The sequence below is a fragment of the Mirounga angustirostris genome, unplaced genomic scaffold (genome assembly GCF_029215605.1).
Source record: "Mirounga angustirostris isolate CCGP_5_RB_7025 unplaced genomic scaffold, mMirAng1.0.hap1 SCAF_1, whole genome shotgun sequence".
Classification (NCBI taxonomy): Eukaryota; Metazoa; Chordata; class Mammalia; order Carnivora; family Phocidae; genus Mirounga; species Mirounga angustirostris.
In genome coordinates, this window is record NW_026991709.1 from 191,030,076 (window position 1) to 191,048,412 (window position 18,337).

At 40.5% G+C, this 18,337-nt stretch overlaps 1 protein-coding gene across 1 annotated transcript in view; it reads left to right on the forward strand.

Moving 5' to 3' along the window:
* DNAH12 (dynein axonemal heavy chain 12) overlaps positions 1-18,337 on the forward strand; it is a 241,211-nt gene that overhangs the window by 218,821 nt on the left and 4,053 nt on the right. Inside the window, exons 65-73 of the mRNA XM_064594709.1 lie at positions 1,132-1,282; positions 1,715-1,968; positions 2,167-2,307; positions 5,091-5,228; positions 8,492-8,725; positions 9,007-9,195; positions 11,444-11,547; positions 12,667-12,871; positions 18,045-18,182. Of these exons, the coding sequence (XP_064450779.1) occupies positions 1,132-1,282; positions 1,715-1,968; positions 2,167-2,307; positions 5,091-5,228; positions 8,492-8,725; positions 9,007-9,195; positions 11,444-11,547; positions 12,667-12,871; positions 18,045-18,182 (1,554 nt within the window). The remainder of the gene's footprint in view (positions 1-1,131; positions 1,283-1,714; positions 1,969-2,166; positions 2,308-5,090; positions 5,229-8,491; positions 8,726-9,006; positions 9,196-11,443; positions 11,548-12,666; positions 12,872-18,044; positions 18,183-18,337) is intronic.

Sequence of the window (18,337 nt, forward strand, 5' to 3'; positions counted from 1 at the left end):
GAAGGGAGAAGAGGCTTATGTTGTATCTTGGGGATGTTTCTCAGCAGCACTATGGTTTGGAGTTGCTGGATTGGAGCTCTGAAGGCCTGCACTGGCTTGGGGTCTTTATGTCCTGGTACCTATCTATAGCTAGCAGATGTTGGGTGCAAAGTAGGCAGGCTGTCAGTGGCTAAATATCCGCTTATTTGGGCTGTGTTTACAAAAATTGAATGTGCAAAAGTTTGAGTTTGGTGCCAATGGGCTTTTGAGCTAACAGGTTTCAGCGTGTTGTGAAGGAAACCCTCTAGGGGTCAATAAACAGACACTATCCTTGTCCCTTTACCTAACAATCTGACAGGTGAAAAATGGTATCTAAGTATAGTTATCATTTGTATTTTTTAAAATTATGAGTATTAGGGTAAGACTAACTGCTGTAACAAAGAGACCTAAAATACAGTAGCCTAAGTAAAAAAGAAGTGAATCTCTCTCTCGCCTAAGAGCCCAGGGCAAGTGCTTGAGGACTGGTGGGGCAGCTCTGCTTTTGAGATCATCCAGACATTCAAGTTTTTTCTCTCATGCTAGGAAAGTCCCCTAGAGTGTGGTCCTCCTCAGTGAGATTGAAGCTGGCTCATGAATACCATATCTGTTGAAGAGCAAAAGAGAGTAATGAAGGCAAACAGCTTCCTTATAAAAATACCTTCTGAAAGTACCATGTATAACTTCTACTTGCATCTCTCTGGGCCAAAACTTGGTCATGCAGCCACATCTAAGTACAAGAAAAGTTGGGAAAACTTGGGGTTGTATCACCAAAAGGAGACAAACAGGGAGACAGTTTGCAGTCTCTGCTATACTGAATGAGTTTGAGCATCTTTTCAGATGTTTAAGATCCATTTTTATAAATGGATTCCATGAATCATTTTCTATAAACTGTTCATTGTCTCTGCCCTTTTTTCTTTTGGATTGTTAGTCTGGTCCTATCAATTTATACACACTTCTTACATATTAGAGAAATTCATACTTTGTCTATGATATGCTGCATGCTTTTCTTGACCATTAGACTCAAATTGTACTCTGTCGGTTTTCAATAATCATCACAATTGTTATGTGAAATGAAAATTACTCTAAAGGGCATATTGTTTCTCTCTTTAACAGATAACTCCAGCTATAACAAATTATGTAACTGACAAACTAGGGAAAAAGTTTGTGGAGCCTCCACCATTTGATTTGACAAAGAGTTACTTGGACTCAAACTGTACCATCCCTTTAATTTTTGTGCTGTCTCCGGGAGCGGATCCCATGGCTAGTAAGTCTGCCTACTGAACACTTTGAAGAACCTATAAATAAACCATCTTGCTCAATGGCCACTTCTTTTTTTTATTTTTTTAAGATTTTTTAAAATTTATTTGTTTGAGAGAAAGAAACAGAGATAGCAAGAGAGAGCATGAGTAGGGAGGAAAGGGAGAAGCAGGCTCTCAGCTGAGTAGGGAGCCTGACACAGGGCTCAATCCCAGGACCCTGAGATATGACTTGAGCCAAAGGCAGACGCTTAACCAACTGAGCCACCCAGGCACCCCATCAATGGCCATTTCTTATATGACTGAAGCTCACTTAGTAAATCTGAGATGTATAAGGAAAAGTAACTGGAATCTTCCAGTGAGGTACCTGCACACTGAAACATAGGCATACTTTGTGATTTTAGAGCAAGCAGTGAAACTGGTTTTTTGTGCTCTCTTAGGCCTGCTGAAATTTGCAAATGATAAAGCTATGTCTGGAAATAAATTTCAAGCAATTTCCCTGGGACAAGGACAAGGACCAATTGCAACAAAAATGATTAAAGCAGCAATAGAAGAAGGAACTTGGGTGTGCCTACAGAATTGTCACCTCGCCGTCTCCTGGATGCCCATGTTGGAAAAAATATGTGAAGATTTTACCCCTGAAGTCTGTAACTCGTCCTTTAGGCTTTGGCTCACAAGTTATCCATCTCCAAAAGTATGTTTATTTTGTATGAAGTTCAGTACGTTTACTCAGTTATCTCTTACATTGTGTATTTTAATCAAGCCTTAAATGCTTGAGGTCTTAAAAATATTTCTGGAGTCCTCTTTTTTACCTATTTTTAACCCACTAGTATATGCATGTTTAGGACTCAAGCTGGTTATCTTGAGTAATGCTCTGTTTATTCTGTCTTAGTTCCCAGTAACCATCCTACAGAATGGAGTGAAAATGACTAATGAGCCTCCCACGGGTCTTCGGCTAAATCTCCTTCAATCTTATCTCACTGATCCAATTTCTGATTCTCAGTTTTTCGGTGGATGCCAGGGAAAGGAACTGGTAATGTTCAGCCTCTGGAGCTTTTCAAATGTGTTCTAACAGTGAGAAAATCTGGGACTATAAATATTTAACAATGTTAAACTTTAGGCATTCTCTAAGAAGACAGATATTGTACCTGTATTGTTCATCATTTTCTTCCTAGCAGTTCGTGCTCTGCTTCCCACAGAGTAGACATTCAATAGATATCTGTTGACTGAATGAATGTGTCTTAGTTTGTAAACCAAAATCCATTAACAAGTTTGATGAAGACCCAAGAGTAGCAATCTATTTTCATATCATGTATTCATTCTTTTTTTTTTTTAAGATTTTATTTATTTATTTATTAAACACAATGAGAGAGGGAACACAAGCAGGGGGAGCGGGAGAGGGAGAAGCAGGCTTCCCAAGGAGCAGGGAGCCCGATGCAGGGCTCGATCCCAGGACCCCAGGATCATGACTTGAGCTGAAGGCAGATGCTTAACGACTGAGCCACCCAGGTGCCCCTCATGTATTCATTCTTTCAACAAAATGTGTGTTAGGTACTCTCCTAGGTACTAGCTATAAAGCAGTGAGAATAAAATAGACCCCCTCCCCCCAAATCTGCCTTCATGGAACTTAAATTCTAGCAATACCATTTTGACATATTAATCATGCCTTTTAGTGTGCTCATGTGAAACAGTTTCGCACGTGGTACTGGGGACTTAGGAATCCTAATAAATAAATAGCACGCCTTTTTCCTGCTGGCATTCTTACCAACTAAGAAACAGGAAAAAGTATAAACATAAGGGAACCAGATTATAACTTTAATTACTGATATAGACTAGGTTGGAAGATATAGTTGATATCTGTGAACAAATGGGGCTCGTTTCACTGAATAGAATTAAACAGATTTGGGGCGCCTGGGTGGCTCAGTTGGTTAAGTGGCTGCCTTCGGCTCAGGTCATGATCCCAGGGTCCTGGCATTGAGCCCTGCATCAGGCTCCCTGCTCAGCGGGAAGCCTGCTTCTCCCTCTCCCTCTGCCTGCCTCTCTGCCTACTTGTGCTCTTTATCTCTCTGTCAAATAAATAAAATCTTAAAAAAAAAAAAAAAAAGAATTAAACAGATTTATCCACCCTCAGGAACAGAGGAAAACTTTCTTCCCTAAGGAAAGCTCACTTCTAAGATGGAAAGGGAAAAGCTGAGCAAAGCATATCTGGTTAACTTTTCCCAAATTTATCAACCAGATAGATTATTCCCTTCCCCTGCAGTGAATACAAGGATGGGGAAAATCTAGAAGTGTTACACTGAGGTCTCCTCACATGGAAGGGAACATCAGCATCAAGGGAAATTCATTCCCTGACCTTACCCCAGCACATGCCATTTATCATATTTGCCTATTTGAGCTAGAAAAAGAATGGTAATGAAAATAAAGAATTGAATTCTTTGGAAGCCAGCTAGTTTCTCTCTGCTTAATGATAGCTTCTGTGTGCCCCTAGTTCTACGCAATATATTTATTTGAAATTCTGGGAGAAAAGTAGGATATTTGGTGGTTTAGCTAGAAAGAGGGCTTACTGAAATGGGGAAGGTTACCGGTATAGTGTCTGGTCCCCATCGAGGGTTGAGCTCCTGCAAGAAATCCTAAGATTTCTTTGATACCACAGGAACATTGTTGGCCCACAAGCACAGGGCAAAAATGTGGAGGGATTATGATCTCCTTAAGAAAACCCCATTGGGGGCGCCTGGGTGGCTCAGTTGGTTAAGCCACTGCCTTCGGCTCAGGTCATGATCCTGGAGTCCCGGGATCGAGTCCTGCATCGGGCTCCCTGCTCGGCGGGAAGTCTGCTTCTCCCTCTGACCCTCCCCCCTCTCATGTGCTTTCTCTCTCTCATTCTCTCTCTCTCAAATAAATAAATAAAATCTTAAAAAAAAAAAAACCCGTTGGGTGAAAATATGTGGAAAATACATGATAATTAGGTTATTGCTCTCATTGCCAAAAGGTTTCCCCCTTTTAAATGTTTCACCACAGCTTTCACCCAGTATATTTAAAATATGCTTTAATTTATATACAACATTTCAAGAATATAGTTATTCAGTAAGGCCATGGTGTACTTGCATTTTAATGTTATAGAAATAATTTCTACATCACGTGAGGATAGTTGGATGGATTTTTACTGTATTTGGAGCTATGTTTGAAATGCTTTAATTTAAGCCATCAAGGTAGCATACTTGAAACTTACTTGGGGGGGGGGGGCGGTCCTCAAAGAGATGGGTGGCCATCCTCCAGAGCATTGCCACAGACTCAGTGAGAGGCCCATCCCTTCAGACATACGTGTCACACATATGAAGATACCAGGACAGAGTAAATAAACAAGGGTTTCAAGAATGATCTTCAAATGGGAAGTCATAAAATCAGGAACTATATATTGGGATTTATTCCTATCATAATAATTAATTATGCTCTCACACTGTAGTTTTAAGCATATACCGGTGAGTCTACGGGATAACATTTGAAGTACTGAAGTTGCAAATATCTATGGACAACACCAAAGTATGAATAGCCAATACTTTGGCAAATGGTAGAATTATTGCATTTTAACAAAGTTTAATATTGCAGCTTGCTTAGCTTTGGAGGTTTTAAGTCATAAGATTAATACTTTTTATAGTATGCATTGTTTTAGGTAGCATGTCTTTTTTAAATAGAAGTTGAGAGAAATATATGATAGAATCTTCTAATGAAAAATGAAAAAAGATTGTTGATTCCCCTGATCTTACTGATGGAAATCTGATCAGAATTTTTTCTTGTTGTGTAATTTTTATACTCAAGACATGGGAGAAGTTGCTGTTTGGAGTTTGTTTTTTTCATGCCCTTGTACAAGAGAGGAAGAAATTTGGTCCTCTTGGTTGGAATATTCCATATGGATTTAATGAATCAGACTTACGCATCAGTATTCGACAACTACAGGTAAAATTAGAAAGAAATTAACAATAATGGAGGATCACTGTGTGTCAGGCCCTAGACAACTCCCTTTGCTTAAAATAAACTTAATCCTCCCAACATCACTAGTAGGTAGGTGGATAGTAGTAAAAATTATAATTGTGGTTTATGAAGCACTATCTCTGTGGATTTTTTCTGCTGTAAGTAATGGAAAACCTGATTGAAACTGGCTTAAACCATAATGAAGCTTACTATCTCACATAAAAAAGTAGTACAAAGGAAGGACAGGCTCTGGAGTTGGTTGACTGAGCAAGTGTTGTCATCAAGGACCCTGGTTCTTTCTGTCTTTCTGCAGTGCCCTCCTCAAGTGTTGGCTTTATAGAGGTCCTTACTATACTTTCTTCCTCCGCTCAGTCAAAGCTACAGTTTAGCTCTATCAGTCAAAAGAAATAGGCTGAGACGCCTGGGTGGCTCAGTCGTTAAGCGTCTGCCTTCGGCTCAGGTCAAGATCCCAGGGTCCTGGGATCGAGTCCCACATCAGGCTCCTTGCTCAGTGAGGAGCCTTCTTCTCCCTCTCCCTCTGCTGCTCCCCCTGCTTGTGCTCTCTCTCTCTCTCTCTGACAAATAAATAAATAAAAATCTTAAAAAAAAAAAAAAGAAATAGACTGCCTACTTTAAGTAGAAAAGGAATTTATTGAAAGAATATTTGGGTAGATCATAGAATCCCCAAGATGGCTGGAGAGCCAAGGCATCCAGAGTCATATCTAGAACTCACCATGTCTTGGTAAGAGCAGATCCTCAACCCTGGTTGAATATTTGACACCCCAGCTCACATAGCTGCCACACAGACTCTGGTCTACTGTAGGCCCCCTGATGTCATCAAAAAAGATTCTTTGCTATTCCTGCTTTTTTGTGCACTACACCCCAGTTCAAAGTCTAGCTCACAGGCCTAAGCTGTAATTATAAAGGAGGCTGGAAAATGAGTGTTTGGGTTTTCTAGTTTCTATAGACTCATAAAATAAGACATTTAAATAGTCAGCAGCCCCCCGGAAAAAAAAATATCTGCTATAAATTCCTACTAACTCAGACTTTGAAGTAGGCACATTATTTACATTAATTCGAAGCAACTCTATAAGGTTGGTATTATCCCTATTTTTGAGAAAACCAAAGCTAAGAAATGAGCTTGCCCATTGAGATAGGATTTGAACTCAAGTCTGTCCAACTCCAATACTTTCCCCATTATTTCTATCATATTTTACGAAATATAGTAATCCACCTGGACAACCACAGAGTATTAATGTATTTCTGCTTCTTTGCTGTGACAAGAGCCTTTGTGACATGGGGCCTCATAAAGGGAAATGGGAAGGGTTGATAAAGCCCAATTAGGTGCTATTAGGTTTCACTCAGGTGGGGTTTTATAAGGCTATGAATATTTAATCATGTTTATACCATAACTGATAATTTTTATAGATACTTTTGATATTTTATTAACTCTTTTTCTTTCCTGTAAGCAAGGCAGAAACCCTAATTAGAACAAACCTGTCAATTTGAAAATCCTTGGACAACTGATGAAATTGGTGCTTATAGAATTATAATTACATGACGAAATTACATTGATTTTAAACATTTGTTTTAAGAACAATTTAGTTGATATAACCTAAGCTTGGAGAACATTTTGCTAATATCCTCCTGCTGCAGATAACCAGTCAACCGAGAGTTCTCTTCTGGCCAGGCCCCAGGCTGCAGCCTCTGGTGTCATCAACCCTCCTAACCCCAACATTGGAGCTGGCAGGCATAGATTAAATCCTCTTTTATATCATCAAGAACTGGGTACTTTAAACCATCTTCACCTGGTCCTACCAGCAGGCTACCTCTTGCCTCCAGCGAACTTACGGCTAAGTAGTAGACAACCAAGGAATGAGTTGTTAGTCTCTGTGTCTTGCATATGCCACAAATTTAACATGAATTTCTCTTGGGGTCTCTTCCTTCAGCTTTGGGAAGGGGGGAAACCCAGTTAAACACCTTTCCCTCCCCCAGAGATAAGAAAGGGAGAAACTTTCCTCTTTCACCACAAAAGACGACCTTCCTTCTGTCTCCTGCTCATATCTCTTGACACTTCTCTTCCTCCCGAAAACAAGGGAGTCTCAAACAAAGAATGATATCTTCTTTTAACTTGGCTCTGGATAATTTGGAAATATTTTTTCTTAACTGTGCATCATTTCTGTTATAATTCCTGCACTATTAGGTAAGTTTCGGGGGCAGGAAAAGTTCTCATCCAGTAACTTATACCATCCTAATACATATACTACCAAAAATTCCTGTCTATGGGAAAAAGTAAAGGATCTGGAACTAGAAGAAACAAATTCAGGCCTTCATATCATTTCACATTTCCCAGACTCAGCTTCCTACTTGACAGTGTTATAGGGAGATAAGTAAGATAATGTAAAAGCTATGCAAATAGTAGTTTTTATTACTGTTTTAAATGGTGTCATATTGTGTGAACCAGGCTTTGGCACTAAAATTTGGGATTGCTTTGTTTTAATCACATTGCAAACAGTGCCCTAAGTCAGGCACCTGGTTCTCAGCCTTGACACGATTGGCATTTGGGGTTAGCTAGCTCCTTGCTGTGGGCAGCTGGCCTGGGCACTGTTTGGCGGCATCTAACCTTCTGCCCACTAGATGGCAGTAGCACCCCCAACCACCAATCTAAAATGTCCCCAGATATTGCCAAAGGTCCCCAGGGGACAAAATTGCCCCAATTAACAACCAGTGCCCTAAAACAAGGTTTATTCAAATTCACATGAAAAGTCCTTGGTAACTTTAATGTCATCTTTTTTTGTTAAATGTTTTTCTTATTACAGAAGCAATATATGTTTATTCCCCAGCCCTAAAATTGGAAGATGCAGATAAGCAAAGTAATTTAAAATAAACACTAACAGGACTCCCGGGTGGCTCAGTCATCTGGGTAAGCGTCTGACTCTTGATTTCCACTCAGGTCGTGATCTCAGGATCGTGAGATCGAGCCCCACGTCAGGCTCTGCGCTGGGCGTGGAATCTGCTTAAGATTCTCTCTCTCTCAAAAAAAAAAAAAAAAAAGGTAAAATAAAATAAACACTAACAATCCCAGCCTTCCAAAGGTAAGTTGTGATGGTAGTTCGCTCAACCCCACTTTTGTGCATAGAGATGGATAGATGATTGAGAGAGAGATAGGTATTTAATGTCATTTTAAAATGGAAATGAAGTAAAAAAAACTTGAAGGTTTTTCTCATTTTATTTTTCCTTTGTTTCAGTTATTTATAAATGAATATAATACAGTTCCATTTGAAGCTATCTCCTATCTGACCGGGGAATGTAACTATGGCGGAAGGGTGACAGATGATTGGGACAGACGCCTCCTCTTAACCATGCTGGCTGACTTTTATAACCCACAAATCATCGAAAACGCTCATTACAAGTTTTCTCCCAGTGGAAACTATTTTGCACCTCCCAAAGGCACCTACGATGAATACATTGAATTCATTAAGGTAACTGATGTCACTGAAAATAGGGTTAGATTTAAGTGTGATTTTTCTAAAAGCAAATAATGAAATGTTCCCCTGTAATGTAGAGGGCTAGACAAGTAGTATGGTTTCAGTCAACTTTCAGTATCTTTTGTTTCTGGCCATTACTGAAAATGGAAGAGTTTGATTCCTCGGTGCTTAATGTGTAGTTGATTTTTAACCCTTTTTGGTCTGCATGCTTTTACACCTTATGAATTAACGTAGCCGGTGGAAATATGATGCTTGCTTCATCTGTTTTCTGGTAGAATCTCCCATTTACTCAACACCCTGAGATATTTGGGTTACATGAAAATGTTGATATTTCCAAAGATCTGCAACAAACAAAAGTCCTCTTTGAGTCCTTGCTCCTCACCCAGGGAGGCTCCAAACAGACAGGATCCTCGGGAAGTGCTGACCAGATTCTATTAGAAATCACCAAAGATATTCTCAAGAAGGTAATGTTTAGTTTAAAATATGTTGCTTATCCTGGAGCGCCTGGGTGGCTCAGATGGTTAAGTGTCTGCCTTCGGCTCAGGTCATGATCCTGGAGTCCCGGGATCGAGCCCTGCATCGGGCTCCCTGCTCAGCGGGGAGCCTGCTTCTCCCTCTGCCTCTGCCTCTCTCTCTCTCTCTCTCTCTCTGACTCTCATGAATAAATAAATAAAACATAAAATATGTTGCTTATCCTGTAAATTAAAATGGTACTGAAATGACAATCTGAAGACTCCATTTAGCAGCATTAGGACCTTGAGTGAGAAGCTTTGCCTTTCTGAGCCTTAGTTCCCAAATCTGTAAAGTGGTGATCATAGTACCAACAGTATAAGGTTCTTGTGAACGTTTAAGAGGTCATGAATTTAAAGTGCTCTGCATGCTGCCTGGCACAATGTAAGTTCTTAGTAACTACAGTTGTGGATGAGCTAATGAACATGTGACTTATTATCATTTCCAGACAAAGATAATGGATCTACTTTTTAAAAACTGGAGAAAATGGTCTGAACTTGCTGGTTCAAGGGGTGAATGGTTTTTAATCTACACCTTAGGGAGGGGGCACAGAAGTAAGATCAGCACTAAATTAGCAGCTACAGCTTTTTTTTTTTTCTTCATACTATAGCCCAAAATACTTAGCCTACCAGGTAAAGTGGAATGATACTTTCTTCTTACCTTTTTTCAGTGTCTTAAATTCAACAAGGAACTACTAAGGGAACTTTAAAAAAGATTATGGTCATAAGCGGATCTTCACAATTCCGCTCCAGGGTAAATGCTATAATTAGCCCCATATTTCAGTGTCAGGTGTTCTGACAGAGCAGAGCCTGACCCATGGTCCACCTGCCTCGAAAGCCCACAGAGCGCCACTCCTCTCCACTGCGTTGGTGGCCTTGCCCTTACACCGCTCCTAAGGAGAGCCTCCGCGCTGTATGCCCCGCCGCGGCCACGGGTGAAAGCAAGCTAGCCTCCTCCTACACTGTCCCCAGACTGCTGCATCTGCGCTCTGATTCTCCTCACCTGTGGCCCCTCACTGTTTCTGCGGTTTATCTCTGGGGGGAAGGTTCTCACTCTTGCAGAATACTGGCTCTTTCGTGGTCCTGAAGAGGAAATTAGCTAGCAGTGGCATTTGGGAATGTATTTGGGGAAAAGGGGCTGTGCTGAGCCAGAGTCCTTGAGTGACAACACCTAGTGTGACTCTGGGCAGTTCAGCTTTCTTAGTTCGGGACCTCCCTGAATGGGACGCTTCTTTGCCTTGGAGTGTGAATTCCAATGCCTTGAGGCTTATCAGTCCCAAAGTCCCCTTCACTTCTCAAGCATCTCTGAGGTGCCTCATAGAAAGCAGACACTTGACGCCTTCTCTCTCCCTATTCTTTGGAATCCTGATGCAGTCACACATTAATTATCTGAAAGTGGGGTAAGCTAAGCTATTTGGAGCCAGTTGATAATTGATTGGAAATAAATATAAAACTGTTAGGAAATGGCAAATCAGTCTTATCAATGAAAAATTAGATTCAGCTTACAAAAGGAAATTACACAACATTTCAGAAATATATATCTTCTGCAAAGTGCGATAGCCTGTAGTAAAGAGCATGGGCTTTGCAGTTAGAGACCTGTGGATTTAATCAGATCACCTTTTGGCTGTGTGCCCTTGGGCAGTTACTCAACCTCTCTGTACAGTTGACCCTGAACAACACAGGTTTGAACTGCATAGATCCACTTATATGTGAATTTTTTTGATAAATCCAGCACAGTACTGTAAATGTATCTTCTCTTCCTTAAGATTTTCTTAATAACATTTTCTTTTCTCTAGCTTACTGTATTGTAAGAATACAGTCTATAATCATATGACATACAAAATATGTGTTAATTGACTGTTGATGTTATTGGCAAGGCTTCCGGTCAATTGTAGGTTATTAGTAAAGTTTTTGGAGAGTCGAAGTTATACATGATTTTTTACTATGGGGGGGGGGCGAGCCCTAACCCCTGCATTGTTCAAGGGTCAACTGTACTTGAATATCCTCATCTGTAAAATGGAGATGACAATAGCCCCCTGAGAGTACATGGTTAGGATTACATGAAATAATGTATGGAAAGCAGTTAGCACAACACCTAGTCCATAGTAACTGCCTAGTGTTAACTACTAGTGATGTGATAGCTGAATGAAACAAATTATCCATTCTGAGAGTAATATGTGATCTTCAAAATCTATTTTCTTAGCTACCAAATGATTTTGACATTGAATTGGCACTACTGAAGTTTCCTGTGAGATATGAAGAGAGCATGAATACCGTGTTAGTACAAGAAATGGAAAGATTTAACAAGTAAGGATCTATCTCCCAGTGGTTCAGAAAACAACCAATCAAAGTTGATTTTAAAAAAACCACACTGGTATTGAATTAAAATTTTAAGAAAAATTTATCAAAACCTGCCATTTCCTTAGGATCCACCCCCACTCTTTAAAGTTGTATAATCTTCTGCCCTAGAAGTGAAGGTATGTTTTAGAATGCAAAAGTGATGATGGAAATGAGATCTGTTTTTACTGGTGAAAATATTCATTAGTCATAATTCTCACCACCCGTTACTACTCTCCCCAGGAACTAAAGACCAAATGAGCCAATGACAAGTCTTTTGTCATTATTCTGCCACTTGATGCATATACACCTCCCTTTTCTTCCTTAGTCCAAACTGGGTCGATTAGGTATCCCACAATAGTGAACAAATTATTTTAATTGAATTTTCTACAATTCAATACTGGCTTAAGGAATGGAGAAATTATTTTGATTATGAATTTTCTAAGGTGTTTTCAAGTTTATTTGGGTTTCTGGACTTGTTGACACTTAAAAATATATTAAAACACTGTGATGCCTTAATTCAGTATTTTTTATACAAAGACCATATGTATTTATATGTAATAGTATACTGCCTCTCAGTCTCTCAGTTTCTTAGCCTTCTAGTCTAAAACCCTCGGCTCAGGTTTATTTACAGCGTTCTTAGCAGTTTGGGTCTATGTGGGAAGCAAAGTATTTGCAAGTATATCCATGAATATATGCTTCATGCTTTAAGGAATTATTTCACAAATTTCAGCCTTTGGATTACACCTTTATAACTTTTTCTGTATTTGCATGTAACATTATTTACCTGATATTTTTCCTAAAATCGTTCTCTGCTTAAATTAGCCTGGTCTTAAGCCATAATACCCAGAAAGCAACAACTTTGATATGCTTATTGTATTATTTTCTATATTATGTAGTGATTAAAATGAAAAATGTTCATCCAAGTATCACCTAAAAGTACCTTCCATTACCAAGTGGGAGGTGACTTCATTTGGGGAAACACTTCCATAAAGCTGTGAATGAGATTTCTGCTACTTCTTCTGGAAAGACAGTACATTGATATTTACCCTCATATGTACATTGATGAAATGATTTCTTTCTTTGCAGTTTAATTAAAACTATACGCAACACTCTACAGGACCTTGAAAAAGCTATTAAGGGCGTGGTTGTAATGGATTCTGCATTGGAGGCACTCTCTGGCAGTTTGCTTGTTGGGAAGGTTCCAGAAATATGGGCCGCACGATCATACCCAAGTCTTAAACCCCTAGCAAGTTATATCACAGATTTTCTAGCCCGGTTGAACTTTTTACAGGTAAAAGATTATGTAATTTATATATATATATATATATATAAAATTTTATTTTTTGATTGACTGGAGAGAGATTAGAAACACTCTGGTCACTTGAATGTCTCTGAGTTGAGCAATGTGGTTAGCAGTTTCACGGTAATCTAACCGAACTTTTAGAATATTGCAAATAGGGGCGCGTGGGTGGCTCAGTGGGTTAAGCATCTGCCTTCAGCTCAGGTCATGATCCCAGGGCCCTAGGATTGAGCCCCGAGTTGGGCTCCCTGCCCTCAGCGGGGAGTCTGCTTCTCCCTCTCCCTTGGCCCTTCCCCCTGCTTGTGTTCTCTCTCTAATAAATAAATAACATTTTTAAAAGAAAAAAAAAGAATAGTAAAAATAACATATTTCAGGGACACCTGGGTGGCTCAGTCGATTAAGCGTCTGCCTTCAGCTCAGGTCATGATCCCAGGATCCTGGGATCGAGCCCCACATTGGGCTCCCTGCTCATTCTCCCTCTCCCACTCCCCCTGCTTGTATTCCCTCTCTTGCTGTGTCTCTCTCTGTCAAATAAATAAATAAAATCTTTTTAAAAAAAAAATATTTCAAAGTACTGAGGAGAAAGTTAAAATTTTACTTTACTCAAGTCCAAGTAATATGTGACATATTATTTTAAGATTCTAGGTTTGTGGCTTTCTGAGACCACATACTTGGTCTTGTCATTTTAATACTGGTGGTAAATCACAAAAAGAACCCAAGATTTGGATTTACCAATAACTGGCCATTGTCTTAAAATCAGTTGCTTCTTATCCTTTATCTCATAAAAGGGAAAAGTTGAGTGCTTTGAAATCTCTACGCTGCATCCCAAAGCACACACATAAAGGATGTTCAGGGCACTCTCTCCTCCCCAGCAACTCGGCTTGCCCCCATCATATGGCTAATGTTTATGTGGGGTAAGAAGTGGGGAGAGCCCCCAAAATACTTTTTGGAAATTCACATTAGGTATATGACCTCTCTGTGTTCAGTTGCCTTTCTATTACACAAGAGCTTTATTTGTTTCACCGTGGAAGCTAATCCTGAAATAGCCAGTGCTTATGAAGATGTGGAGGAGAGGGGCTTTTTCATTCGCCCCTTTTTAATTTTTACCAATCTGATAGATGGACCAGTCTTATTGTTTCAATCTGCCTTTTTTTTTTGAGAGAGCGTGCGAGTATGTGGGGGAGGGGCAGAGGGAGAGGGCGAGAGAATCTCAAGGACTCCCCCTGAGCAGGGAGCCCAATACAAGGTAGATCCCACGACCCTGAGATCATGACCTGAGCTGAAATCAGGAGTCAGATGCTTAACCAACTGAGCCACCCGGGTGCCCCATTTTTTTTTTTTTTTTAATAATTAGTGAGCTTGTGCTTCTTCTGGTATGTGTGCTTGCCATTTGTATTTCTCCTGTGAATTGCCTCTTCATCTCCTCGGCCCATTTTTCTTCTTGGCTGTTTCTGAAAAATTAATTTATAGGAGTTTTTTGTGTAGATTTTACATTTAACAACAACAAAAAAAAAAAAACCAGTCTAGAAAACGGGTTTTCAGTGTTCAGGGTATAGAAGAGATGCCACTTAACAGTTTCTCATCCATAAAATGGTCAATTATATCTCACAGGGAGACAGTCCCATGGTATGTGGTAAGAACTCAGTAAAAGAAGATTATTCTTTTGCAACATCATAACTTGTTGAACTTTATCAAATGCCTTTGCAGCATTTATTGCTGATGACGTAACTTTTTTTTTCTTTAGCGAATTATTGCATTGAATTGTGTCACTAGATTTCCAAGTGTAAAACCGCCCTTGTGTTTCTAGAAAAATTCCTGTTGGTCAGTGGATCCTTCTTTTAATGTTTTCATCAATTCCATTTGGCTATTTTTAGGGATTTTGATAGACATTACCTAGTCAGCTTCCAGAAAAATTATTTAATTGTATCCCCAACAATAGTGATTATGAGTGCCTGTTTCTCAGAATTAACATTGTTTTTCATCTTTGCTGATTGGATAGGTGAAGCTGTGTATACCTGGGTGAGTCCTAGCCACGTGTTGTCTTAGTTCCTCCTGTGTGCACAGCCTCTTTCCATCCCTTATCAAAAGCATTTGACATATGGTTAATCACATCCTCCCCTTGCCACAATCTTCCTTTTTTTTTTTTTTTACACTTCAGTTCATTTCCCAAGCTTTTCTGAAACCTTTATTGAAACTGCTTCCATTTCCTGTATATTGCTTCATTCCTAAAGGGCCTCAAAGAGTCATTACCTTGGTCTTTTAGAGGGGTCCTGGCACGGTGCCAGCACAGAGAGTCTCCGGGACAAATTCCTTTTGTTGTTGATAAAAAGTCCACACCAAACTCCCTACTCTCTGAAATTTGAATTTCCCCCTTGGAATCATTCTATTCAAATGAGTAAGAAAGACCTCACTCATTATTGGGCACTTTTATCATCCTTCACCACACACCTTCTTCCTCTGAATGGATCTCTCCCCATTGTCCTCTTACCCTTAGGGAGCCTGTATGGTTTTCCCCTCTCCTCTCTTTCTCCTGGACTCTTGACTTCACCTCCCAATGCTTTTTAGAGTTAACAAATTAAGCAAATGAGTCGCCTGGAGTTTCCTCTCTTTTCCTCTTTTCTCTCTCACCATTCATCCTATTTATCTGACACTTAGTATCTGTGTGACTTTGAGCAAGATGTTATTCATCTTTCTGCACTCCAGTTTCCCCATCTGTAAAATGGGAGGAATAACTCACTGAGTTATTTTGTGAACCAAATGAGGTGATGCATGTAAAGTGCTGAGCACAGTGCCCCGCATGCACCAAGCACCCAGTAAATGGTAGCTAATTCAGAAACCCTATACAAGTCGCTGACCCAGACGCTCGTGACATTCTTGGCTAAACGAAGCCCTAGAGTGAGCCGGGGAATTTTCTATACACTCGCCTTCTGGGTTCTGACAGCTTTTTTTGTGCATGGTGCCGGTTCTGCCTGGCTTGTGTCCTTGTCAAAATCCATCTCTTTTTCCACCTCTTCTTCTTTTATATTTTATTTTGAAGATTTATTTATTTATTTGAGAGAGACAGACAGCATGGCGGGGGCGGCGGGGAGCAGAGGGAAAGAATCTCAAGCAGATGTGCTGCTGAGCGTGCCCCCACCCCCAGCGCCGGGCTCGATCTCACAACCTTGAGATCATGACCTGAGTGGAAATCAAGAGTCTGATGCTTAACCTTCTGAGCCACCCAGGCACCACTCCACCTCTTCCTGATTTGATAACTTATACTGTTGCAACATCTCTAGCACAAGTCTGGTCTCTTCCTCCCAGAAAGCAAAGCTGGCTTCTTCCCACAGTGCACTGCTTGCTCAGAGACAGAGTTCATTTTATTGATTCATCTGTTCATTCAACTGATGTGAATTGAGACCCCACTTTGTCCAGAACATCTTGTTGTGTCCTCTGTGAGATAAAAGTGTGATGGCCACATGAGCCCTGCCTTCAAATTGCCAATAGTCTACAGGGGGATAAGCTTATATGTATCTAAGAAAAAACGAATTCAGTAGAGTAGGGGATGAGTCATAAAAGATCAATTTGTAAATTGTTCTGGGAATTCAAAGAAAGGAGTGAGTTCTTCTAGCCCAGGAAAGCAGAGCTTGTTTACTGGATGAGGAAGCATTTGAGCTGGGTCTAAAGGATGAGAGGTTTTGGACGCTGCAAGAAAAAAGGAAAAGGACGTAGAGATAGCTGTGCAATGAAAGGCATTATCTCACTTAGGACTGATTCTGTTGTAAAAATTCTGACATAAACACAAATAAAGTTTATTCCCTCAGTAATTGAAAAATCCAGGGCATCAAGTGGCTCTAGGCAGGAGCTGACCTAGGCTGCAAAATTGTTCCCTGGTCCTGGATTCTTGCACCTCGTCTCCTGGCTCCATTTCTCTGAGGCTTGACTCCATTCGCAGGTAGGTTCTTGTCCGGTGGTAGCAAAAGAGCTGCAGCAATTCTGGCCCCACATCCACGCAACTTCACAGAGCTGAGTGTCTTTTCCCCAAAAGTCCCAGCAAGTCTCTGCATCTCTGGCTTTGATTGGGTCACGTGTCCATTCCTGAATCGATCATGATGACTGGAGGTATCATTGGCCAGGCATGAATCACATGCCCACCCCAGGAAGTAGAGTTCCTGCACCAAAAGTGCTTGGGTGGAGAGTGTGGAAAGGTTCAGCCTCCATCGGGATGTAAGACGGATGTCCACCCAATGCAGAGAAGAGACCAGCAAATGGTCTGATTAGAATGCAAGATGCTTGAAGAGGAATTAAAAGGACCAAGCTGGAAATACAATTCAGGGCCAGATTGTGAGGTCTCTTGAATAGGAGACTAAGGTGCTTAGACTTTAATTTGGTAGAGTAGTAGTAGATCACTAAAGAATTATGCAAGGTGCTAAACCCAATCCAAACCATGTATGGTGAGGTCTACTCAGGAAGAATGACTCTAGATGTGCCGAGCAGCGAGAGACGGAAAAAGTGAGAAGATGGACGCATCGATACAGAAAGGAGACAGTGGATCTCTGAACTGGAGCGGGGGCAGTGGGCATGGAGGCACGGGTGGCTGAGAGGTTTAAGGAGCTGGAATCAACACACGAGGGCTCTGTGATATGATGCGTAAGATGTCTAAAGGTAGTGGCTTTTGAGTAGGATTAAGTAATATAATAAATCCCCAAATAATTTATCTTTGGCTCTTTGCAGAAGATGTGAATCTTTCAAATGTTGTTTTATTCAGGTTAATGTTAAAATTAGTTTGAATTTTCCAAGAAGAGTAACTATAAGCGAAAAGGGTAGAAGGCCAAGGTTGTGTGCTTTGAGTCAGGGAAAAGAGTCCTGTGATGGTAAGTGTGGGCAGCACATACACCAGAATCAGGAATTGTATATGAGGGCGCCTGGGTGGCTCAGTTGTTCAGCATCTGCCTTTGGCTCGGGTCCTGATCCTGGCATCCTGGGGTCGAGCCTCACATTAGGCTTCCCTGCTCCGCAGGAAGCCTGCTTCTCCCTCTCCCACTCCCCCTGCTTGTGTTCCCGCTCTCGCCATCTCTCTGTCAAATAAATAAATAAAATCTTTAAAAAAAAAAAAAGGAATTGTATGAGGTGATGCTGTGTGGGTTGGAAACTGAACATAATGCATTTTGTTTGCCCTTTACAGGACTGGCATAATTCAGGAAAACCTAATGTGTTCTGGCTCTCAGGATTCTTTTTCACCCAAGCCTTCCTAACTGGAGCTATGCAGAATTATGCCAGAAAATACACCATACCTATTGATTTACTAGGATATGAATTTGAGGTACAGTAACCCCCTGAACTCCACAGTCTTATCACTATATCAAAATCATGTATTTAAGCAAGGAAGATATGCAGAATTCCTATCCTTATGGTCCATTATAAACTATTTGATTTCTTTCCATCCTTTGTGTTTCATGAAGAAAGTAAATGATATTT